The sequence below is a fragment of the Mustela nivalis genome (genome assembly GCF_964662115.1).
Source record: "Mustela nivalis genome assembly, chromosome: 2".
Taxonomy (NCBI): domain Eukaryota; kingdom Metazoa; phylum Chordata; class Mammalia; order Carnivora; family Mustelidae; genus Mustela; species Mustela nivalis.
In genome coordinates this window covers 134,652,328-134,679,395 of record NC_139021.1, presented here as the reverse complement: position 1 = coordinate 134,679,395, position 27,068 = coordinate 134,652,328, and the positions used below count along the sequence as shown (strand labels likewise).

Below are 27,068 nucleotides of genomic sequence, written 5' to 3'. Positions count from 1 at the left end.
GCGGCTTAACCCACTGAGCCACCCAGGCGCCCCTGAAATGTAATTCTTATCAAAATCCCAGAAAGATTTTTTCTAGATATGGACAAGACTATTTTAAATATATATATAGAAAAGCAAAGAAACTAGAAAAATTAAAAACAATTTTGGAAAAGAATAAAATAGGGTGAATCACTATATTTGATTTCATGATTTATTATTTAACTACATTAATTAAAATTATATGCTCTTAGTGGAGGGATAGACACATAGATCAATGGAAAAAATAGAAATAGATCCATCTAAATATACCTAATGATTTTCTTAAGATTTTATTTTTAAGTAATCTTTACACCCAATGTGGGACTCATACAACTCTGAGATCAAGGGTCACACACATTACCAGTTGAGCCAACCAGGCACCCTTGCCCAGTGATTTTTGATCAAAGTGCAAAATCAATTAATTGGAGGAGAGGTAGTCTTTTCAACAAATGATGTTAGAGCAATTGAACACCTGTGCGCAAAAAAATGAACCTCGACTTTAGTCTTGTACTTATGCAAAAATTAACTCAAAGTGGATCACATTTAAATGTGAAATGTAAAGCCACAAAACATCAAGGGAAAAAATGAGATAAACTTGAGGATCTAAGGTCATGCAAAGAGTTCTTAACACCAAAAGCATGAGCTATAAAAAAAAAAAAAGCTGATGAATTGACTTCATAAAAGTTAAAAACTCTTGCTCTGTGAAATACCCTGTTGAGAGGATGAAAAGCTACAGAGTGAGAGAAACTATTTGCAAATCACAATCTGACAAAGCAATAGTATCTAAAATACATAAAGAATTCAAGATTCAACAGTGAAAAATACTCCAGACAAACCAATTAGAAAATAGACAAAAGACACAAAGAGACAGTTGACCAAAGAGAATATACAGATGGCATATAAACATATGAAAAAGTGTTTAATATCATTAGCCATTAGGGAAATGCAAATCAAGACCACAATGTGATAGCACTATACACATATCAGAATAGTTAAAATTGAAAATAGTGAGGGGCGTGTGGGTGGCTCAGTGGGTTAAAGCCTCTGCCTTCAGCTCAGGTCATGATCCCAGGGTCCTGGGATCCAGCCCTGCATTGGACTCTCTGCTCAGCAGGGCGCCTGCTTCCTCCTCTCTCTCTGCCTGCCTTTCTGCCGACTTGTGATCTCTGTCTGTCAAATAAATAAAGAATCTTTTAAAAAAATTGACACATGCCCAATGGTTACAAAATTGTTTAATTATGGTGTATGTTAAGCTCTATCTTTAATAGAATGGTTCTCTTAACATAAAAAAGATTAAAAGCAAATGAGTTTGATATTTAACTCAAGAAGTTACTAAAATAACAGAGAACCCCAAAGAATATAAAAAGAAAGAAATAAGAACAAAAATTAATTAATTAGAAAATGAGCACTAGAAAAGAGCTGCAAAACAAAACCTGTTTTAAAAGACTAACAAAATAGACAAACTTATGGCATGATTGAGCCAAAATAAAACCAAACCAAGAAGACAAACAATGTTAAGAAGAAAATGTGGCTTTAATACAGATAGAGTAGACTTTTGAAAATTATAAAAATAATATTTTTGAAGATTCTGGGAAGGTAGGCAAGTAGGAATTACCAGGAATCTGTCTCCCACCCACCCAACACTTGCACTGCCATATTCTGTCTGATACAACTATTTTGGAGCTCTGGAGTCTGTTGAAGGCTTGCAACTTACAGGGGAAGATTTGGATGGCAAATTGTGGTTTATTTTGGTTAATTTCAGATCTAAACACAGTAGAAGCTGCTCATTCCTCACCTCTCTATACATGTGGCAGGGAGCCATGTATGTGTTCTTCTAGTAACTTGCACACAGCTTGTTGGAGCCAGGATGAGCTAAAAGGACATGTCCTTCAAATCTTGTGGATCTGTGCTCTGCTGATTGCTGCTTCTGATCACAGAGGTGCAGACAAAGAGGCTATTAGGTGTTGTTGCACCTCTCTCCATCCCATTATTAGTAAGACCCTTCTACTATTGAAAACACCAAGGGATTTAAAGGCAGCATCCTTTCCCCCCCCCTTACCTTTTCTCTTTTTCTTCATTCAGGAACCACCTTAACAACCAGGACACTTAAAAACAACTGCAAGTAAGGGGAAAAGCTAGAAAGTGGCCATGCATGTCCAGGGAAAGGCTCAGAAAAGACCTGAAAAGACCTTAAATTTATACGTCAGGCTGACCTTCAGCACAGAGGCAGCCTAAAACAATGGCAAATAAAAATAAAAACAACAAAAGACAGTAAACTCTGGGAAAGGGGAGAATCTGATTTCCAGACTTATCCCATTATTAGATTCAAATATCCAAAGTTCAACAAAAAAATCAAAGGGCATACAAAGAAACATGAAAGTATAGCCCATTCAAATTAAAAAAAAAAAAATCACAAGAAACAACAGTGTTGGTAAGGTTGTGGAGAAGAAACTCTCATGCACTGTTAGTGAGAATGCAAACTGGTAACAGCCACTGTGGAAAACGCAATGGAGTCTCCTCAAAAAATTAAAATAGATAGGGCACCTGGGTGGCTCAGTTGTTGGGCATCTGCCTTCAGTTTTGGTCATGATCCCAGAGTCCTGGGATGGAGCCCCACATTGGGCTCCCTGCTTGACAGGAGGCCTGCTTCTCCCTCTCTCACTCCTCCTGCTTATATTCCCTCTCTTGCTGTCTGAAATAAATGAATTTATTGCTGTCTTGCTGTGAAATAAATGAATAGAATCTTTAAAAAAAATTAAAATAGAATTACTATATGATCCCGTAATTCCACCGTTGGGCATTTACCCAAAGAATGTGAAAACACTAATCTGAAAAGTTAGATGTACCCCAATGTTTACTGTGGCATTATTTATAATAGCTAAAATATGGAAGCAACCCAAATGTCCATCAGTAGAGGAATGGGTAAAGAAAACGTGGCATGTATATGTATGTATGTATGTATGTATGTATATATATATACATATATATATGTGTGTATATATATATTTCAACCATAAAAAGGAATGAAATTTTGCCAATTGCAACAACATGGATGGATTTAGAGAATATAATTTTTTTAAGAATTTATTTTTTTATTTGACAGAGAGAGACAGTGAGAGAGAGAACACAAGTAGGGTAAGTGGGAGAGGGAGAAGCAGGCTTCCAGCAGAGCAGGGAGCCCAACATGGGGCTTGATCCCAGGACTCTGGGATCATGACCTGAGCCGAAGGCAGCCGCTTAATGACTGAGCCACCCAGTGCCCTAGAGGATATGATGTTAAGTGAAACAAGTCAGAGATAGATGAATACCATATGATCTCACTCATATGGATTTTAAGAAACAAACAAAAAAGAGACAAATTTAAAAAAAAAACAGACTCTTAACTATAGAGAACAAGCAGTGGTTTCCAGAGAGAAGTGGGTGGGAAGATGGATGAAATAGGTGAAGGGGATTAAAAGCATGCTTATCATGATGAGCACTGAGTAGTGTATAGAATTCTTGTATCACTATATTGTACACCTGAAATTAATATATGTTAATTAATATGTTAATTATACTGGAATTAAAAATAAGTAAACAAAAATTTTTAAAAAGGAATATTTCAAATCAACAATCTAACTATACAACATAAGGAACTAGAAAAAGAAAAGCAAAACTCCAAAATCCACAGAAGAAATCATAAAAACTAGAGCAGAAGTGGGCAAAATACAGAGTAAAAAACAACACAGGGTATCAATGAAATCAAAAGTCAGGTTTTTAAGTTTTTAATTTTTAAAAAAATATTTATTTATTTGACAGACAGCGATCACAAGTAGGCAGAGAGGCAGGCAGAGGGGTGGGGGAAGTAGGCTCCCCACTGAGCAGGGGGCCCGATGTGGGGCTTGATCCCAGGACTCTGGGATCATAACCTGAATTGAAGACAGAGGCTCCAACCCACTGAGTCACCCAGGCACCCCTAAAGTCAGGTTTTTAAAAAAGGTTATTCATTCCTATGGAGAGAGAGAGTGTGTGTGTGCACATGAGATGGGGAAGGGACAGAAGGAGAGGGAGAGGGAGAATCCCCAAGCATACTCCACACTGAACATGGGGCTGGATCCCAGGACCCTGAGATTATGACCAGAATCAAAATCAAGAGTCAGATGCTTAACTGACTGAGCTACCCAGGTGGCCCCAAAATTAGTTTTTTTTTTTTTTTAAAAGATCAACAAAATTCACAAACCTCTAGCTAGATGGTCTAAGGAAATACTTTTTTTTTTTAAGATTTTATTTATTTATTTGATAGAGATCACAAGCAGGCAGAGAGGCAGGCAGAGAGAGAGGAGGGAACAGGCTCCTCGCTGAGCAGAGAGCTGGATGCAGGGCTCCATTTCAGGACCCTAGGATCATGACCGGAGCCGAAGGCAGAGGCTTTAACTCACTGAGCCACCCAGGCACCCCCAGTTAGCCTAATATTTTCACAGCATAATGAGGACTTTCTAAGACAATTCCTTCCTCTGTGTCAAATACAGGGTTATCTATTCCAGTTTTTGGAGGAATCTGGGCTAGTTTCTTAAGTCTCATGGAAGAATTAAGGTCAAGTTCTTGTTTTTTCCCTTCTTCTTCACGCCTGCGCCTCATGTCTTCCTGTTGCTGCCGAATGCGCTCCAGCTGTGCACTTCTACGCACTGGCATCATCCTGGCGCCCAAATCTCCGGGGCAGTCAACAGCCATCTCTCGATGCTTCTGAGGTTCCTGTTATGCAAATTGGAAAGAACTGGTCTACTATCCTCTTAGTTATAACTAAAGCTAGAAATTAAAGTGGGGATATTACTACCAATTATACAGAAATTAAAAGTATATGTGAGTACTCTGAAAAATCGCTCATCAACATATTGGATAACCTACATGAAATGGACAAATTCCTAGGGACACAAAACTACCAGATTAAAGCACAAAGAAAAAAAATTTTTTAAGATTTTATTCATTTATTTGACAGACAAGAGATCACAAGTAGGCAGAGAGGCAGGCAGAGACAGAGAGAGGGGGAAAGCAGGCTCAGCAGGGAGCTTGATGCAGGGCTCAATCCCAGGATCTTGGGATCATGACCTGAGCCGAAGGCAGTGGCTTTAACCCACTGAACCACCCAGGTGCCCTTAAAGAAAGAAAATCTTAATAGAACTATAATTATAAGGAGATTAAATCAGTGATTAAAAAATTCTCTCAACAAAGAAAAGTCCTGGGCCTGATGGCTTCACTGGTGAATCCTACTAAATACTTGAAGAACTAATCCCAATACTGCTGAAACTACCTCCCCCCCCGCAAAAAAATGAAGAGTAGGAAATATGTCCCAGCTCATTCTCTGAGACCAGTATTATCCTGACACTAAAGCTAGACAAGGACAGTATAAGAAAACTATAAACCAATATCTCTTATGAACATTGATGCAACGATGCTCAACAAAGTACTAGCAAACCAAGTTGAACAGCATACTAAAAGGATTATGCACCATAACCAGTGGAATTTATTCTTGGAATGCAAGAATGACTCAACATAAAACTCCATCCATGTAACACATAAAATAAACAGAACAAAGAAAAAAAAACCCCACATGATATTTCACTTGATAGAGAAAAAGCTTTTGACAAAATTCAACACACTTTCATGAAATAAACACTCAGCAAAGTAGGAATAGAGGGAAACTACCTCAAAATGATAAAAGCCATATATAAAAATTTCTCAATGAACACTTTACTCAATGGTGAAAGACTGAAAATATTTCCTCTAGGAACAAGGCAAGGATTCCTACTTTCACTTCTTTTCAAAATATTAAAAGTTCAGGCCAGAGCAGTTAGGCAAGAAAAAGAAATAAAAGGCATCCATGTTGGAAAGGAAGAAGTAAAATGATCTCTGTTGCAGATTATATGATCAGTTTTATATATGATTATGTGTAGAAACCTTAAAAAGATTACACACACCCCAGCATAAATAATATAAATAATTTTGATAAAGCAGCAGGATATGGGTCGCTGGTGTGGCTCAGTCAATTAAGTGTCTTACTCTTGATTTTGGCTCAGGTCATGATCTCAGGGGCGTGAGACTGAGTCCCATGTCAGGCTCCATGCCCAGCACAGAGTCTGCATGCATTTCTCTCTTCCTTTGCCTCTCCCCTCCATTCTCTAAATGAATGAATGAATGATTGAATGCATAAATAAATAAATAAATAGTTTTTAAAAAGCAGGAAAAGGGAGCTGAGGGAAATTGGAAGGGGAGGTGAACCATGAGAGACTATGGACTCTGAAAAACAACCTGAAGGTTTTGAAGGCGGGGGGCGGGAGGTTGGGGAAACCAGGTGGTGGGTATTAGGGAGGGCACGTATTGCATGGAGCACTGGGTGTGGTGCAAAAACAATGAATACTGTTATGCTGAAAAGAAATAAAAAAAAAACAGGATACAAATTCAGCATACAAATATCTGTTGTATTTTTATATACAAACAGTGAGCAACATGAAAAGTTATAAATCAATTCCATCAGAAGGAATAAAATACCTAAGAATTAACTTAACCAAGAAGACAAAAGACTTGTACAATGAAAACTACAAAACATTGCAGAAAGAAATTAAAAATGACACACATAAATTAGAACACATTCCATATTCATGTATTGGAAGTTAATATTGTTAAAATGTCAATACTACCAAAAGTGGTTTATAGATTCAATGCAATCCCTATCAAAATCCCATGATTTTTTTTTTCAGAAATAGAAAAATCAGTCGTAAAATTAATATGGAATCCAAGCAACCCCCCAAAGAGCCAAAATGATCCTGAAAAGGAGCAAAGTTGGAGGTCTCACACTGTTTTCAAAGCTTACTACAAAACTAGTGTAACCAAAAAAGTATGGCATTGGCAAAAAGACACATATAGAACAATGGAACAGAATAGAGAGCCTGGAAATAACCCCTCACACATAGGGTCAAACGATTTTTGACAAAGGAACCCAGACCATTTAATGAGAAAAGACAGTATTTTCAACAATAGATGCCAGGAAAACTGAATATCCCTATACAGAAGAATGAACTTGGATTATTACCTAACACCATATATGAAAATTAACTTATTATGGATTAAGGACCTAAATGCAAGACTGCAAACAGTAAAACTCTCAGAAGAATATATAAGACAAAGCTTCATGACATTAGATTTGGGAATGATTTCTTGGATAAGATACTAAAGGCACAGGTGAAAAAAAAGAGAGAGAGAGAAATTAGAGGTGCTTGGGTAGCTCAGTTGGTTGAACAACCAACTCTTGGGTCAGTTTGGGTCTTAATCTTGGAGTCAAGGAATCAAGCTCCCTGTCGGGCTCTGCAGTTGGTGTGGAATCTGCCTGAGATTCTACCCCACTGTGTACCTCCACCCACCCCAGCTCACACTCACTCTTTCTAAAATAAATAAAATCTTAAAAAGAGAGGGAGAAATTGGACTTAGTGAAAATTTAAATATCTTGTGCATCAAAAGACCTATCTATGAGTAAAAAAGCTGCTCACTTATATGATTTGCAAGTCATATATCTGATAAGGAATTAGTATTCAGAATATAACAACAAAAAAACCAACCTGATTCAAAAATTGGCAAAGGACTTGAATAGACATTTCTCCAAACATCTACAAATGTCCAATGAGCACATGAAAAAGTGTGCAACATCACTAATCACTAGAGAAATGCAAACCAAAACTATAATGAGATATCAACTCATACCTATTTGAATGGTTAAAAAAAATAGAAAACAACTGTTGGCAAGAATGTGGACAAACTGGAATCTGTATGCACTTTTGGTAGGAATGTAAAATGGTATAATTGCTGTGAAAGCTAGTCATTCCTCAAAAAATTAAAAATAGAATTATAAGTTTTACTTATGGGAATATATCCAAAATAATTGAAAGCAGAGTTTCAAAGAAATATTTGTACACTGATGTTCATGGAAGCATTATTCACAAAAGGTAAAATATGGAAGGAGTCTACATTCTGTTGACAGAATGGATAAGCAAACTTGTGGCATATATATATATATATATATATATATATATATATATATATATATATATTGAATATTTTTCAGCCTTAAGAAAGTCAGGCATATACTACAACATGAGTGAAATTTGAGTTCAATATACTAACTGAAATAAGCCAGTCACAAAAACACAAATGTTCTATGAGGCATATCATAAAATACTTAGGGACAAAAAGGATCCTGGTGGTTCCCAGGAGGAAGGGAAAATGGATATTATTGTTTAATGGATAGAGTTTCAATTTTAGAAGATGAAAAGAGTTATGGAGATAGATGGTGGTGATGGTTGCACCAAAAATGTGAATGTGTTTAATACCATTGGGTAGGATGGTAAATTTAATATGCATGTTACCACATAAAAAAGACAATAAAAAAGAACATTTTTCAATTGCTTTTGAAAACAAAGATCACAGAGTTTGATAACATACCACATAGGTGTGTATGTTATCAAATTGTATTATCTTTGCCAAAAATACTGAAGATGAACCTAAGTTTGTAGGAAACAAGAACTGAGAAACAAATTAAATACCATGGGGTGGGGGAGACAAATACAGAAAACGAGATAGTCTGCAAATTAACTGGCCTGATGTCTTCATCAGTGTCAGAAAAAAAAAATGTATCTGGGAGAAAAGACTGTTCTTTTTTTTTAAAGATTTTATTTACTTATTATTTGAGAGAGAGACAGCATGAGAGAGGGCGAGGGCCAGAGGGAGAAGCAGACTCCCTGCAGAGCAGGGAGCCTGATGCGGGACTCCAAGATCATGACTGAGCCGAAGGCAGTCACTCAACCAACTGAGCCACCCAGGCACCCAGAAAAGACTTTTCTAAGTGAAAAGAAATGTAAGAAACATGAAAACCATATGTTCTCATCCAAAGAGACCACATGTTGGTATTTGGATCCTAGTTTGAACAAACAAGCTACAAAATAAATTTTGGGATAACTAAGAAATATTAAATGTAGACTGGACATTAGATGAATTAAAGAATTACACTTAATTTTATTATTATACACTTGGTAGATTGATAAAGTTTTTGTGATTATGTAGGAAAATGCCATATTTTGAATTTGTATACTTTAGTATTTAGGGGTAAAATGTCATGATGTCTGTGACTGACTTGAAAGTATTTTAGCAAACAAGAATAGATGAAGCAAATATGAAGCAAATATGACAGCATATTAACTAAATCCAGGTGATGGCTATATAGATATTCATTCAGTATATCAATCACTCTATTTTTTTAAAGATTTTATTTATTTATTTGAGAGAGAGAGTGAGAGAGGGCATGAGAGGGGAGAAGGTCAGAGGGAGAAGCAGACTCCCCACAGAGCTGGGAGCCCAATGTGGGACTAGCTCCCAGGACTCTGGGATCATGACCTGAGCCAAAGGCAGTCGCTTAACCAACAGAGCCACCCAAGTGCTCCAATTGCTCTACTTTTTGTGTATTTCAAATTTTTCATAACAAATGTTAAACACATACACTGAGTAATGCTGCAGTGAAAAACCTGGTACATACTTCAACATGCTCTATTAATCACTGTAAGGTCAGTACTAAGTCATATGTTAGCTGAAACAGGAAGACCTAGAACAGTATTTTTCAAACTGCAGACTGCGACTTTCTAGTCATTCCTAAAATTGAAGGGGATCAAGATCAGTGATTTCTTTCTTCCTTCCTACCTCCCTCCCTCCCTCCCTTCCTTCCTTTCATAAAGATTTTATTTATTTGACAGAGAGACACAGAGAGAGAGGAAACACAAGCAGGAGGAGTGGGAGAGGGAGAAGCAGGCTCTCTGCTGAGCAAGGAGCCGGAGGTGGGGCTGGATCCCAGAACCCTGGGATCATGAGCCTAGCTGAAGGCAGCCGCCCAACAACTGAGCCACCCAGGCACCCCATGACCAGTGATTTCTTCTACATGAAATAGAATACAAAAATGCTCAAGTGTTTTCAGTTAGTAAATAGGAATATTATGTGGAACTTTGTTTTAATTGTTACTTTTATACATATGCGTGTACCTGATTATGTTGTAAAGTCTGTTGTGGTTTTTTTTTTTTTAAGATTTTATTTATTTATTTGACAGACCGAGATCACAAGTGGGCAGAGAAGCAGGCAGAGAGAGTGGGGGAAGCAGGCTTCCCGCCGAGCAGAGAGCCTGATGCAGGGCTCCATCCCAGGACCCTGAGATCATGACCTGGGCAGAAGGCAGAGGCGCTAACCCACTGAGCCACCCAGGCACCCCAAAATTCTGTTTTTTACTATAACATGTATGCAAAAGATTTAATAGGTATTTAATAGTATTTTTTTTAAAAAAAACTTTATTTTTTTATTATTTATTTGACAGACAGAGATCACAAGTAGACAGAGAGGCAGGCACAGAGAGAGGAGGAAGCAGGCTCCCTGCTGAGCAGAGAGCCTGATGCGGGGCTCCATGAGGGGCTTGATCCCAGGACCCTAGGATCATGACCTGAGCTGAAGGCAGAGGCTTTAACCCACTGAGCCACCCAGGCAACCCTTTAATAGTATTTTTCCACCAGAAGTCACTAATAATGGGGCCTTCTCAGGTTTCAAGTTAATTTCTCTTAAATCTCTTTGATGATGCTTTGTTTGCTGATTATCAGATGGATGACCCAGATATGTTCTCATTTTCTTTGTTTTGATTTTTCTAGTAACTATGACTGAAGTTTTACCAAAGGAAAAGAAACAGAAAGATGAGAAGACCTTAATTCTTGGTCAGGCTGTGGTGGACCTTCTTCCTTTACTGGAAGGTCAGATGTGTGAGTTGCTCAAAAGTAGATATAGGAAAGCTCATGAAACTTAGCTCCACAGAAGTGCAAAAACTGGCCTCAGTGAATTTGAGGGATTTGATAAAAAGATGAGCACATTTATCTCTGCCTAACCCTTCCTTCTATGGCTTGATTTGCCTTCTCTTTGCAGGAGAGAGTTCATTTGAAACAATGGTCCCCTTGCACCCGGTGCCAGGCTCGCCTTTAGAACCTCTTCGGTCAGGTGTAAAGGTAATCAGAGTTAATCTCGACTTTCAGCCTGTCGTTCAGTCTACCAAGTCTGTTTCTTAAACAGATTCGATTCAGTTGAGTCCAGTTCACCAAGTGTAATCTTTTCACAGTGTTAAGTTCTGGGAAACAAAAATAAATCTCAGTTGTCCATAATCTCCATGTCATGGGTTATAATCAGTTTGATTAAATAGTGGAGTAGGGCATGCGGGCACAGAGTAGTTATTGGTTATTTTGCCCAGGGGTACTCATAGAGAAAGCTTAACCATGGAAATGCCTCTTGAGCTATGTCCTGATAGATTAAGTTGAATAATACGTGAATGCACCTAACACACTTTCTGGCAAAGTAAGCCTGAATTGGTAGGCTGTGGTCATCTGGTTTGTCTTCCATGCTGTGTTTTCCATTCTTCCTGGGAATCAGTAGCTTCCTGGGACATTACTTTTGCCACTCTGGTGAAAGTGCACTCACTTTCAGCAGATACCAGAACTGCCTTCTGTTTTGCAAAAGTAAAAGAGAGAGAAGGGCCCAAATGGCCCAACTATTCTGAATGCAGTTCCCTGATTAGCCATTGCTGGGAGTCCCTTCTTGTTGATTCTGACCTTGGAGCTGCCATAATCCACTCCTACATCGGCTGTGGTCCTCTCCCTTTCTTATTTTAGGCTGTGGTTGGTTTCTTCTAGATTGTTTTTCTGTTTTAATTTGTCTTCTTTCTCTCTCCCTTTCTTTCTTTCTCCTTCTTTCTTTCTTTCTTTCTTTCTTTCTTTCTTTCTTTCTTTCTTTCTTTCTTTCTTTCTTTCTTTCTTTCTAGAATTCCTATAAATTTGCAGTCCACTGATAGCACTGACAACATTTCTTTTTTTCCAGGGATGTTGTAGCATTATTTTTTTTAATTGGATATAAAGGTGTAATTTAGTATCTTTCTGTAATTCCATGTGACTTGTGCTAGAAAGAGGTATGTATCTGAGCTCAGTCTGCCTTCACTAGTCCAGTCTCCCTTCTTATGCACTTAGATGTACTTATGTTGATTTTCCTTACATATCTTTAGAAGAAAAATTAGTCAAATGGATTATTAGTCCTTAGGATGTTTGCTCATGGTATTCCTGTGTTTACTTGTTTTACACATTCAATGAAAAAATATATGACACTTAATGTCCACTCACTTGAGAATTCTCCCTAATTTTATAGTTAAGCATCTACACTGGTTATTCTTGAGACTCAAAGAATAAAATGACATAAACCCGACATTGGAAGAGTTTCCAATTCATCTTCAAGTATTCCCTGTCTTGACTGAGTGATACAAGTTAGAAAACTTAGGGGCGTTTAACTTTTCTTTCCAGAGACATATTGATCAGAGATGTCACATTCTTCAATGCCTCTCTTTCTTAAAATCTTCTTCCCTTTGGTGTTCTCTTTTCCTGCTCATTGACTGTACCTTCTCAGGTTCCTGCACCAGACCTCTTTCCTCTGCCTGTGTCTTATATGTGAAGGTTCTGACTTTGGCTACCTTTTCTTCTTAGACTGTGTTCATACTCTTGGGTTGCAGGGGGGACGTTATTCATTATTTAACAGTCACCAGTATGAGTGCTTTCTTGGACCCTAAATAAAACCACTGCCCAAATCTGCCTTTCAGCATACCCAGCCTTTTAAACCCCCTTTTATTCCTACTCTTTGTTGCCTTATAACCTCTCAATGGAACGTTACAAGTAGCCTTGTAACTGCCCTTACCTCCCTCCAGTTTTGCCTTCTCACTGCTTGCCAGGGGACTTAAAAATATGATCACATCTCAACCCCATTTCACTACTATGTAGTTCATGAATTCCCCTCCCACTTACATGTTAAGGTCCAGATTCCTTAGCAGGCAAGCAACAGCTTTTATTTTTTATTTTTTATTTTTTTAAAGATTTATTTATTTATTTGACAGACAGAGATCACAAGTAGGCAGAGAGGCAGACAGAGAGGGAGGAGGAAGCAGGCTCCCGCTGAGCAGAGAGCCCGATGTGGGGCTCGATCCCAGGACCCTGGGATCATGACCTGAGCCGAAAGCAGAGGCTTTAACCCACTAAGCCACCCAGGCACCCCGCAACAGCTTTTATAATAGGAAGCTCCCACTTGTTTAGTATCATCTCTCAGATTCCCTTTCTTATGCTTTATATTCTAAAATCCTGAACTACTTACACCTGAACAAAATACACCATGCTATTTTAATTCTCTTATATAAACTCTTCTTTTATGTTCAGAATTATTTTTTTTCCTTTCTCAACTTACCTAAATTGAAAACTTTTATTTATTCATAAATTTAGGCATCACCATCCCTCCTCCCCAAGAATTACTCACTTCCTCTTTGGTGCTCCTTGGCTAGGGCATTTTATACAAGTCTCTATTATAGCATTTATCATAAATCATGGAATTACAATATGAATCCCATAATAAAAGAGGCCATGTCTCCTTTATCTTATATTCCTAATGTGCTGGTAAAGTGCCTGCCATATAATTAGCAGCCATTACACATTGTATTTTATTTATTTCTTATATGGAATGTTTCGTGAATTTGTGGGTCATCCTCATGCAGGAGACTTAGTAATCTTTGTATTGTTCTACACCAACAATAAATATTTTAAAGTTTCTTTCTATTGTATCCTGTGTGAAAACATTGAATATATACATACATATCTATACCTATATCTGTATATATACATGTATATATGTATATATTTGAAAAAATATTTTCTTACCGAAAATTATATTTCATTTCCCGCCTTCACTGCCTGACAAGCCCAGACTTGTCAGGGTGTTGTTCAGCCAACTTCAGGGCCACATGAGGGCCAGTCTGTGATGTACTTTGAGGAGTTTCAGGAAGGGTTCTCCCCTGCCTGAACTTAACCTGATGGTTCAAGGGTCCCTGCGGCTAACATTTGTATTTTGTTTGCGAAGCTCAGGAGTCTCAAGTTTGGGCTGTGCCAGGCAAGGAGAAAAATGAAAGATTTGGGGTTTTTCCAGAAAAAAAATAAAGTAAAAATAAAAAGCACATTAGCCAAATCAGAATTTCTATTGGAGACATAACTTGGAAATTTCTCATTAGTAGAATATGTAATTCTTTTTTTTTCCTTAAAAGTTATTTGAGAGAAAGAGAGAGAGAAAGTGGCGGGAGGAGCAGAGGGAGAGGGAAAGAGAGAATCCCAAGCAGACTTCCCATTGAGTGTGGAACCCAAGGTAGGAACCCATTGAATGTAGGGCTTGATCTCAGAACACTGAGAGCAGAAACCCAGAGTCAGATACTCAACTGACTGAGCCACCCAGGTACCCTAGTAGAATATATAATTCTTTAACAATAGTATTAATTATTCTTGTTAATGTTGACTTCTAAGTAAATAAAAATGAACAAATTATTTTTCTCATGTCTAATTAAAAAAAAAAAAAAAAACAAGAGCTATCTTGATAGCCCTACTTGGGTATATCACTAACATTGAATCCTAGGTAGGTCTTCTAAAAAACTAATTTTTGAGCTTGTTCATGCTACCAAGAAATACTTTCTCACCCATGAAAATGGAAATATATTAAAGGATATGATTTTCAAATATTTAGTAAAAAAAAGCCCTAAAATTTTATTTTATTTGTTTACTTTAGATTTTATTTAAATTCAAATTAGTTAACATATGGTGTGTTATTAATTTGAGGGGTAGAATTTAATGATTCATCAGTTGCATATAATACCCAGTGTTCATTACATTAAGTGCCCACATTAATGACCACCACCCACTACCCTATCCTCCCATCCACCTCCCCTCTAGCAACCCTCAGTTTGTTCCCTATAGTTAAGAGTCTCTTATGGTTTGCCACCCTCTCTGTTTTTATCATATTTTATTTTTCCTTCCCTTGCCCTGTGTTCATCTGTGTTGCTTTTTAAATTCCGTATGTGAGTGAAATCATATGGTATTTGTCTTTCACTGACTTATTTCACTTAGCATAATATCTAGCTCCATCCATGTCATTGCAAATGGCAAGATGTCGTTCTTTTCGGTGGCCAAATAATATTCCATTGTATATGTATATACCACATCTTCTTTATCCATTCATCAGTTGATGGACATCTGGGCTCTTTCCATAATTTGGCTATTATGGACATTGCTGCTATAAACATTGGGGAGCAGATGCCCCCTGAAATACCTGTTTGTATCCTTGGGATAAATACCTAGGTGTGCAATTGCTGGGTCATAGGGTAGCTCTATTTTCAACTTTCCTTAAAGACTTTATTTGACAGAGAGAGACACAGCGAGAGAGGGAACACTCGGGGGCAGGGTGGTGGGGGGGGAGAAGCAGGCTTCCCACAAAGCAGGGAGGTGAGGCTGGGTCCCAGAACCCTGGGATCATGACCTGAAGGCAGAGGCTTAATGACTGAGCCACCCAGGCACCTATTTTCAACTTCTTGAGGAACTTCCATGTAAGGACCTATTTAGCCAGAGTGTTTCCATCTGGTTAAACAATAACTTTGTTGTTTAAAACTTAAACTGTCCCTGCTCCCCTTCCCCCTGGGGACTTATTTAAAAACAAGTCCTGGAAACCAGTCCCAGGTAACAAAGCCCAAATACAAGGGTGGGTCAGGCCAGGTGGAGACATCCAATGGGGGCGGGGCGCATACTGTCTCCCTAGTTACCAAGGAATATGGGCCCCACCCTTTGGGCACCTTTCGGGTGCCAATTCTGACCAAGGTGATAGGCTGGTTCAAATATCTACTAGGGAAAATTGTAATTCAGTTGGTCACTTATGTGTGATCTAACATGACCGTGCAGCTTTCTCTGTGTGTTACAATTTCATTGGCCACCTGTACATGGCCAGGCCCAATCACATGGCTTTTGCCCTTAAAAGCTGGTCTGTGAGGCAGAGAGAGGTTGCCCTCTCTGTAAGAGGCACGGCCCGAAACGTTCGGTTTGATTCTTGATGCTTGAGCGAAATAAAGCTTTGCTTGACCTTTGCTTTGTATCAGTCTCGCTCCTTTAATCACAGACTCATTATTGGGGGACCTAACATTCCATACTGTTTCCCAGAGCACCAATTTGCATTCCCACCAACAGTGTAAGAGGGTTCCCCTTTCTCTGCCTCCTCACCAACATCTGTTTCCTGAGTTGCTAATTTTAGCCATTCTGACTAGTGTGAGGTGTTATCTATCTCATTGTGGTTTTGATTTTTATTTCCCTGCTGCTGAGTGATGTTGGGCATTTTTTTTTTTTCACGTGTCTTTTAACCATTCATATGTCTTCTTTGAAGAAATATCCATTCATACCTTCTGCCCATTTCTTGATTGGATTATTTGTTCTTTGACTGTTGAATTGGATAAATTCTTTATAGATTTTGTGTACTAGCTCTTTATCTGATATGTCATTTACAAATGTCTTCTTCCATTCTATAGGGTGCCTTTTAGTTTTGTAAATTATTTCCTTTGCTCTGCAGAAGTTCTTTATTTTGATGCAGTCCCAATAGTTCATTTTTGCTTCTGTTTCTCTTTCTTCTGGAGACATTTCTAATAAGAAGTTGCTGTGACCAAGGTCAAAGAGGTTGCTGCCTGTGTTCTTCTGTAGGATTTTGCTGGATCTCCCTGTCTCACTTTTAGAACATTCATCCATTTTGAATTTATTTTTTTGTATGGTATAAGAAGATGGTCCAGTTTCATTCTTCTCTATGTGGCTGTCTAATTTTCCCAACAACATTTGTTGAAGAGACTTTTTTCCATTGTATGGAAATGAAATTCCATACAATTTTCCATTGTATGGAAATATTCCTGCTTTGAAGAAGGTAGTTGACCATATGGCCAAGGGTCCTTTTCTGACTTCTCTATTCTGTTCCATTGATCTATGTGCCTGTTATTGTGCCAATGCCATACTGCCTTTATGATTAAAGCTTTATAATGTAGCTTGAAGTCCAGGACTATGATGTGTCCAGCTTTTGTTTTCCTTTTCAACATAACTTTGTCTATTTGGGGTCTTTTCTGGTTTCATACAAATTTTAGGATTGTTTGTTTCAGGTCTGTGAAAAATGCTGGTGTTATTTTGATAGGGAGTGCATTGAATGTGTGTTAGGTCCATTATTAAATAAAACGAGACTGAGACAAAGTGGAAGTTATTTAAAGCTTTACTTTATGATAAGTATTAGAAGTTAGACTGATTGGTCAGGGGAACGAGACTGAGACAAGGTGAAAGTTATGCAAAGTTCTATTCTATGCTAAGCATTAGAAGTCAGACTGACTGGCCAGGGCTGTCTCCAAAGACAGCAACCCCTCCCCAACTTACAGACTACCTTTTAGAGCAAAAGTCTGGCCACACATAGGTGGCCAATGAGATTGTAGTCATGTTAGGTCACATGCAGGTGGCCAATTGAATTACAATTTACCCTATAGTAGCTGTTTGACCTAACCTATTACTCTGGTCAGAATTGGTGCTCAAGGTTGGCGCTCGAACAGCGGGGTTTACATTCTTTCGTAGTTAGGGAAAAAGTATGTGTGTTTCTTACTGATTGGATGTCTCTACCTGGCCTGACTTGTCCTTGTATTCTGGGCCCTGTTATCAAGAACTGGCCAACCTGGCCTTGTATTCTGGGCTCTGTTAGTAGGAACTAGCTGACCATATTTTACTGGTTTCCCAGACTTGCTTCTAAATAAGTTTCTCTGGGGGGAGGGAGGCAGGGTCAGTTTAAGTTTTACTGCACAAACAACAAAATGGCTTTTAACCAAGATGGAGTCGCTCTGGCTAAATAGGTCCTTACAAATAGGTCCTTACAAAGTGCAGATTGCTTTGGGTAGTATAGACATTTTAACAAAATTTGTTCTTCCAATCCATGAACATGGAATGCTTTTCGATTTCTTTGTGCCTTCCTTAGTTTCTTTCAGAAGCATTCTATAGTTTTCAGAATACAGATGTTTTACCTTTTTGATTAGGTTTATTCTTAGGTATCTTATATAAAGTTTTTGGTGCAATTGTAAATGGGGTTGATTCCTTGATTTCTCTTTCTGCTGCTTCATTATTGGTGTATAGAAATGCAATAGACTTCTGTGTATTGTTTTTATATGCTGTGAGTTTGCTGAATTCCTATATTAGTTCTAGCAAGTTTGGGGTGGAGTCTAATTTTTAAAAAGTACTACATTTAAATTACAAAAGTCATCACAGAATATAAACTGGCAAAAAAAGGCAACCCAATGTCACTTGTGTGAAACTACTATTAACATTTCAGTAATAGGACCTTCCAGTCTCTCTTCTATATGTATTTGTATACATATGTGACCTCAGTAGTAGAGGGGAAAGGCCTCTGCCTTAGGAATTAGATTCTTATCTCAGCTATAGTTCTAACTCATGGGACCCAGAGAAAGTTATTTGAATCCTCTATGTGGAAATAAACTTGACCTTCTTATCTTGAATAGTAATATGAGATACAAATAAGATAATGAAAAAAAGGGGAGGTAAGAAGGTCTCTCGCATTTTCAAAATGCTGCATAATTTTATTCTTTTTCAGCAGTGCAGTCTTGAAGTTAAAGTGTTTGTGGCAGAACCCTTACTGACCACAGCACAGATCTTAGGAGGCAATCTACTGAAAGTCACATTGGAGGCTGCCTACTCTGTGCCTGAATCTTTCGTTCCAGTAGGGCCTATGCAAAACTACATGGTTGGTCTGCAGGTTCCATCAGCTGGAGAGGTAAAGCCCTATAGCCAGATATTTATATAGATTTAAGCACTCATATGGTCATCTCTTCCTCACCTGCTAAGATTTCATTCAAAGCAAGCTCTATTAATGGCTGAGATTTTTTTTAGGTTTAAAAAAAATAAAATTTACTTCTATTTTATATGTAGATATCTACAGTTTATACATAATAGTATCTATTACATATAATTTATGTCAATAAATACATATTATGGTGGAAAATATGTAAAACATTTTAAAATTGACTATTTTTAATGTGTTTCTATACATTACTTTTATGCATATATTTTGTGGATTTTGTACAGTGTACTTAATTATATAAAGCTTTCTCTTAATTTCAGGTTATTTTCTTAGTCCAAATTTCTTTTCTTTTCTTTTCTTTTTTTTTTTTTTTTAAGATTTATTTATTTATTTTAGAGAGGAGGAAGAAAGAGTGCAAGCGTGTGGGAGGAGGGGCAGAGGGAATTGGAGAGGGAATTTCAAGTAGAGTCCCTGTTGATTGCAGAACCTGACAAGCACCACTGGATCTCATGACCCTGAGATTATGACCTGAGCCAAAATCAAGAGTCAGATGTTCAGCTGACTGAGCCACCCAGGTGCTCCCATAGTCAAAATTTCTATGGAGTGATTGTGTTGGATTTTTTGAGGCTTTTGGTAGAGATTCCCAAATTCTTGCTACAAAGGTATAATTAGTTAATACTGTCATCTATTTTATTCCATCTGCATTTCAGTGGGAATGCTTCAATTCCTCTTCACCATTTAATTCCCACCAGCAGTATAAAGACTTCTAGTTTTTCCATATCCTCATCCACATTTATTATTTTTTGTTTGGTTTGGTGATGATACCTATTCCAATAAGTGTGAAATGGCATCTCCTTTTGTTTTAGATTTGCATTTCCCTAATGACTAATGACACTGAGCATCTTTTTCCACCCCTATATTGCCATTTGTATATTTTCTTTGGGGAAATGTTTATTCAGGTTCTTTGCCCATTTTTGAATCAGGTTGTTTTTTGTTGTTGAGTTTTAAGAGTACTTTATATATTCTAGCTATTAATCCATTTTTTGTGAAAATTTTCTCCCATTTTTGATTTTGTTGCAGTATTTTTTGCTGCACAAAAATTTTAATTTTAATGGAGCTCAGTTTTTCTATTTCTTTCTTTTGTTGTCTTGTGTTTTTGGTATCATGACCAAAAAATCATTGCTTAATACAATGCCATGAAGTTTTCCCCCTGAGTTTCCTTCTAAGAGTTTTATAGTTTTAGTTCATATATTTAGACCTTTGATTCTTTTTTTTTAAGGTTTTATTTATATACAGATCACAAGTAGGCAGGTGGGGGAGGGGGATGCAGGCTCCCTACTGAGCAGAGAGCCTGATATCGGGGTCAATCCCAGGACCCTGGGATCATGACCTGAGCTGAAGGCAGAGGCTTAACCCACTGAGCCACCCAGGCACTACTGGCCTTTGATTCATTTTGAGTTAATTTTTGTATGTGGTTTAAGGTAAGGGTACAACTTGATATTTTTGCATGTGGATAATTAGTTTTCTGCATCATTTATCAGAAAGACTGTCCTTTCTCCACTGAGTGGTTTTGGCATGCCTTATTTTGACGATTTTTGCCAACATTTTTTTTAAAGATTTTATTTATTTATTTGACAGAGAGGGACACAGCAAGAGAGGGAACATAAGCATGGGGAGTAGGAGAGGGAAAAGCCAGCTTCCCACAAAGTGGGGAGCCCCACATGGGACTCAATCCCAGGATCCTGGGATCATGACCCGAGCTGAAGGCAGATGCTTAACAACTGAGCCACCCAGGTGCCCACCAACATTCTTGTTTTTATGGAGGAGCAGATTTTCAGAGGTCTTTACCATTCTAGAATTCCTCTCCTTTACAAAAGTTTTAAGCTAACTCAAACTACTAGAATTGTTGAATTATATGTATGACTATTTTAAATTTACTGGAAACTGCAAAATTGCTTTCCATAGTTATACCAATTTATATTTCCATCAACTATGTAGAGAATACCATTTCCTTCACAATATTGCCAATGCTTCCTATTTTAGATTTTGCTAAACTGCAGTTAAAATGATATCTCATTGTTTTAATGTTCATTGCAATTGTTAAGGATATCTAGCATGTTTTTATTTAAATGGTGGATTATGTAATTTCCTTTTCTATAATTTGCCTATTTATATTTTATCAATTTCCTTTTGCAAGTATATTTTAGATAAATTATATGTAGGAATGTACCCATATTTTAATCCTTTGTGAGATTTAAGTTTGTTTTTAAAAAGGTATATCACAGGGGTGCCTGGGTGGCTCAGTGGGTTAAAGCCTCTGCCTTCAGCTCAGGTCATGATCTCAGGGTCCTGGGTTCGAGCCCCTCATCGGGCTCTCTGCTCAGTGGGGAGCCTACTTCGTACTTCTGCTCCTCTCTCTCTGCATGCCTCTCTGCCTACTTGTGATCTCTGTCTGTCAAATAAATAAATAAATAAATAAATCTTTTTAAAAAAGGTATATCATAACTCCCATATAGATATAAAAGAACAAAGAGGATATAAACCAAAAAGAGCTCAAAGACCTCAACGTGAGACAGGAATCCATCAGAATCCTAGAGAAGAGCATAGGCAGTAACCTCTTCGATATCAGCCACAGCAACTTCTTTCAAGATATGTCTCCAAAGGCAAAGGAAACAAAAGAAAAGATGAACTTTGGGACTTCATCAAGATCAAAAGCTTCTGCACAGCAAAGGAAACAGTCAATAAAACAAAGAGGCAACCCACAGAATGGGAGAACATATTTGCAAATGACAGTACAGACAAAAGGTTGATATCCAGGATCTATAAAGAACTCCTCAAACTCAACACACACAAAACAGATAATTATATCAAAAAATGGGCAGAAGATATGAATAGACACTTGTCCAATGAAGACATACAAATGGTTATCAGATACATGAAGAATGTTCATCATCACTAGCCATCAGGGAGATTCAAATTAAAACCACATTGAGATATCACCTTATACCAGTTAGAATGGCCAAAATTAGCAAGACAGGAAACAACATGTGTTGGAGGGGATGTGGAGAAAGGGGAACCCTCTTACACTGTTGGTGGGAATGCAAGTTGGTGCAGCCTCTTTGGAGAACAGTGTGGAGATTCCTCAAGAAATTAAAAATAGAGCTTCCCTATGACCCTGCAATTGCACTCCTGGGTATTTACCCCAAAGATACAGATGTAGTGAAAAGAAGGACCATCTGTACCCTAATGTTTATAGCAGCAATGGCCATGGTCGCCAAACTGTAGAAAGAACCAAGATACCCTTCAACGGATGAATGGAAAAGGAAGATGTGGTCCATATACACTATGGAGTATTATGCCTCCATCAGAAAGGACGAATACCCAACTTTTGTAGCAACATGGACGGGACTGGAAGAGATTATGCTGAGTGAAATAAGTCAAGCAGAGAGAGTCAAGTATCATATGGTTCACTTATTTGTGGAGCCTAACAAATAACATGGAGGACATGGGGAGATGGAGAGGAGAAGGGAGTTGAGGGAAATTGGAAGGGGAGGTGAACCATGAGAGACTATGGACTCTGAAAAACAATCTGAGGGTTTTGAAGGGGTGGGGGTGGGAGGTTGGGGTAACCAGGTGGTGGGCATTAGGGAGGGCACGTATTGCATGGAACACTGGGTGTGTTGCAAAAACAGTGAATACTGTTATGCTGAAAAGAAATTAAAAAAAAAAAAAAGGACAGTCTGAAAAAATAACCCATATATAAGCAATCAGGAATGTTGAAATAAATTTGCTAATAATTCTAAACTCACCATCATCCACAGGGCAATAATCAATTACACCACCACTGAACAAAATATATTTGCATACCTGTGGACAACAATAATTTGCATTATTATCAATTTTTAATAAATTAAATATTTATAAAATAGCACAAAGACAATGAAGGGTACAGGCTCCTCTGTAGAATCAGATAATCACAGGAGCAAGAGTCTGTTAGACAACACCCAACACTACATTGAAAAGATACTTCAGTAATCTTTTTTGTTCATTTTGAAGCCTTTACAAAATTTCCTGATGTATGATAATTTATTCTGTAGAAAGACTATCCCATTTTGTTCAAGAATGGAACTCTGAAGCTTGGAGGGGAAAGAGAACCTGTTCCCAGGCCCAAAAAATGGCCAATTGCCAACATTCTGGCTCCAGGAGCTAATTACATTCCTGATAGTTTCATTGTTGGTGGACCCTATGAGGAAGAAGAAGGAGAACTCAACCGCCCCGAGGTGAGATAATTGTGCAATTTTTTGGTGATAAACTAAGTGCACAGACAGATGCCAGAACATTTTTAAAATCACTCTAATTTATGTATATTTGTTTTTGTTTAAACAGTTGTCTAATTCTGATGAAAATGTCTCCTGACTTAAGTTCAACAAACAAAATAATATATTAAGTTCAAATTTACTCTTTATTTTAAATTTATTTATTTATTTTTAAACATTTTAAAAAACATTTTATTTGATAGAGAGGGAGAGCATGAGCAGGGTGAGGGGAGGAGTAGAGGGAGAGGGACAAGGAGACTCCCCACTAAACAGGGAGCCCTACTCCATGCTGGATCCAAGGACCCTGGGATCATGATGTGAGCCAAAGGCAAACGCTTAACCAGTTGAAACACCCAGGTGCCACAGATTTATTTATTTTTGAGTAGGTAATAATATGAACATTGGTCATGCATATAAAAGCAAATATATCTACTCAAAGGAAAAAAGAAAGACTCACAAACAAAAATATTTGGAAGAATGAAGTTTCCTTGCAAAGAGTGCAAATGAGTAAGATTTCAGAAAGACTGACTTACAGACATTAGCATAATAAAAGGGATAAAAACCGTTTTTCTTTAGGAAGTCTAGATTTATAGGAAGTATTCAAAATCCTATTATTTTCAGAACTAGAACCTGTCAGGAAGACACTATTTTTTTTTTAAATCTGTTTTTAAAGTGTTTATTTATTTGTTTATTTTTACTTTATTTTTAACTTTTTTTTCCACTAAGTATATAAAGTGCTTAGTCATATTGAGAGCAGAGAAAAATGTCTTTATAAACACACACATATATATACATACATGTATTCTTTCCCTATTGTTTGTTTGTTTACTGAAATGATGACATACTCACATTTTGCAACCTGCTTTTTAGTGTGTCTTGGTGATTTTTCCACAATGCTACATAAAGAACATTCCTATTCTTTTTCTTTCTTTGCACTTGCTGTATGACATGACATTGTATATGGACATACTTAAATTCACTTACCAGTCTCCTATTGCTGGATGTTTAGGTTGTTGACATTATTCTTTTCTTTTTATTCTTCCCTCCCTCCTTCCTTCCTTCTCTCTTTCCTTCTTCCTTCCTTCCCTTATTCTTTCTTCATTTCTTCTTTCATTCTTTCTTTCTACATCCTGTACTTGTAGAGAGCAGAGAAAATGCTGCAAGCATACTTGCAAATGTTTCTTGAATGAGTTAGTAATCATTAGTGGAAACATTCAATAAAATAATTTGTTAAATGAAGATGGTTGAATTATTTTAAGTATCTGACTAAATATTTAAATAGTTGGGGGCACCTGGGTGGATCAGTGGGTTAGGCCTCTGCCTTTGGCTCAGGTCGTGATCTCAAGGTCCTGGGAAGAAGCTCCGCATAAAGCTCTCTGCTGCGCAGGGAACCTGCTTCCTCCTCTCTCTCTGCCTGCCTCTCTGCCCACTTGTGATCTCTCTCTCTCTGTCAAATAAATAAATAAAAATCTCTTAAAAAAAGTGTTGTGATCCATTTTTAAATCCATTAAAAGAATGCCCCAAAGATTGAGCAGGATGAAGTTATGGTACACTGAGAAAACAAGTTTTTTACTATTTTACAGGACAAGGAATTTAGGAATCAAGCAGAGAGCATAAAGAAAAGGATTATTTGGGACTTGGAAAGTCGCTGCTACCTTGATCCTCCTGCAGTGGTCAGGTAGGAAGAGGAAGGGAATATGTCTAAATACCAAAGATTGTAGGTGGGAAGAAATGTTACTTTTGTTAATTTTATCTATATTTGAGTTAAGGTAATCTGAGAATCTCTTCCATCATATTTGCTAATAACAGAGGCTTTTAGTATCAGTGGCTTAACCAAGGTAGGTTCTGATTTCTTTTCATATAAAACAAATTATATTTTTGTTTATATAAACATATAAAAACAAATCCAGAGCTGGTATATATGGTAGCTTCACAGTGTTATCAGGTATCTAGGCTTCATCTTTCTTTTTGTACCACCTTCTTTAACATGTGCCTTCCAACTATCTTCTTTAACATGTCCCTTCCATCTTTTTTTTTTTAATTTTTTATAAACATATAATGTATTTTTATCCCCAGGGGTACAGGTCTGTGAATTGCTGAGTTTATACACTTCACAGCACTCACCATAGCGCATACCCTCTCCAATGTCCATAACCCCACCACCCTCTCCTGACCCCCCTGCCCCCAGCAACCCTCAGTTTGTTTTGTGAGATTAAGAGTCACTTATGGTTTGTCTCCCTCCTGATCCCATCTTGCTTCATTTATTCTTTTCCTACCTCCAAAACCCCCCATGTTGTATCTCCACTTCCTCATATCAGGGAGATCATATGATATTTGTCTTTCTCCGATTGACTTATTTCACTAAGCATGATCCCCTCTAGTTCCATGCACGTCGTTGCAAATGGCAAGATTTCATTTCTTTTGATGGCTGCATAGAATTCCATTGTGTATATATACCACATCTTCTTGATCCATTCATCTGTTGATGGACATCTAGGTTCTTTCCATAGTTTGGCTATTGTGGACATTGCTGCTATAAACATTCAGGTGCACGTGCCCCTTTGGATCACTACGTTTGTATCTTTAGGGTAAATACCCAGTAGTGCAATTGCTGGGTCATAGGACAGTTCTATTTTCAACATTTTGAGGAACCTCCATGCTATTTTCCAGAGTGGCTGCACCAGCTTGCATTCCCACCAACAGTGTAGGAGGGTTCCCTTTTCTCCGCATCCTCGCCAGCATCTGTCATTTCCTGACTTGTTGATTTTAGCCATTCTGACTGGTGTGAGGTGATATCTCATTGTGGTTTTGATTTGTATTTCCCTGATGCCGAGTAATATGGAGCACTTTTTCATGGGTCTGTTGGCCATCTGGATGTCTTCTTTGCAGAAATGTCTGTTCATGTCCTCTGTCCATTTCTTGATTGGATTATTTGTTCTTTGGGTGTTGAGTTTGCTAAGTTCTTTATAGATTTTGGACACTAGTCCTTTATCTGATATGTTGTTTGCAAATATCTTCTCCCATTCTGTCAGTTGTCTTTTGATTTTGTTAACTGTTTCCTTTGCTGTGCAAAAGCTTTTGATCTTGATGAAATCCCAATAGTTCATTTTTGCCCTTGCTTCCCTTGCCTTTGGCGACGTTCCTAGGAAGAAGTTGCTGTGGCTGAGGTCAAAGAGGTTGCTGCCTGTGTTCTCCTCAAGGATTTTGATGGATTCCTTTCTCACATTGTGGTCCTTCATCCATTTGGAGTCTATTTTTGTGTGTGGTGTAAGGAAATGGTCCAATTTCATTTTTCAGCATGTGGCCATCCAATTTTCCCAACACCATTTATTGAAGAGGCTGTCTTTTTTCCATTTTTTATTGCACCTGATTAATAGCTTTTTTTATTTCAACTTGGTTAGATTTTAGTTCTTTTATTTCTCCAGAAAGCATTCAGGGAGCAAAAGCTCCCCAAAGTGAACCCAAGTGGATTACTTAGCCCAGCCCCTGGTAAGGGCGGTACAATTTCGCCTCAGACAAAGACACTTGAGAATCACTACAACAGGCCCGTCCCCCAGAAGATCAATAAGAAATCCAGCCAAGACCAAGTTCACTTACCAAGGAGAGCAGGAGAATTCCAGAGAAGGAGAAAGCAAAGCATGGAGCTTGTGGCTTTTCTCCCCATGATTCTTCAGTCTTGCAGTTAATTTAATTTAATTTAAAAAAAAATTTTTTTTCTTCTGCTAATTTTTTTTTTAACTTTTACCCTTTTCTTTTTTAACATTTCTTAACTAGTTTATCTTTACAATACCTTTCATAAAAAAAGTAATCTTTTTTGAACCGCTTGGGTTTACTTTGGGGAGCTTTTGCTCCCTGAACGCTTTCCGTAGAGTTCTGGAGGACAGGAATGAAAATGGCGGCCTCCCAATCTCTGGCCTGGAGGATCCAAGATCTCGGGGCCCCACTCTTCAGTGTGCCCTCAGTGAAAAGCGCTCAATCACT

At 37.8% G+C, this 27,068-nt stretch overlaps 1 protein-coding gene across 12 annotated transcripts in view; it reads left to right on the top strand.

Moving 5' to 3' along the window:
* Positions 1-27,068, top strand: part of CFAP70 (cilia and flagella associated protein 70) — a 113,380-nt gene that overhangs the window by 10,083 nt on the left and 76,229 nt on the right. For 7 of the 12 annotated variants that reach the window (XM_082716713.1, XM_082716712.1, XM_082716708.1 and 4 more), the window contains exons 4-8: positions 10,722-10,820; positions 10,990-11,069; positions 18,565-18,744; positions 22,869-23,051; positions 24,671-24,765. In XM_082716713.1, coding sequence (XP_082572839.1) covers positions 10,722-10,820; positions 10,990-11,069; positions 18,565-18,744; positions 22,869-23,051; positions 24,671-24,765 — 637 coding nt within the window. The remainder of the gene's footprint in view (positions 1-10,721; positions 10,821-10,989; positions 11,070-18,564; positions 18,745-22,868; positions 23,052-24,670; positions 24,766-27,068) is intronic. The other 5 variants (XM_082716703.1, XM_082716704.1, XM_082716706.1 and 2 more) reach the window with 4 other exon arrangements.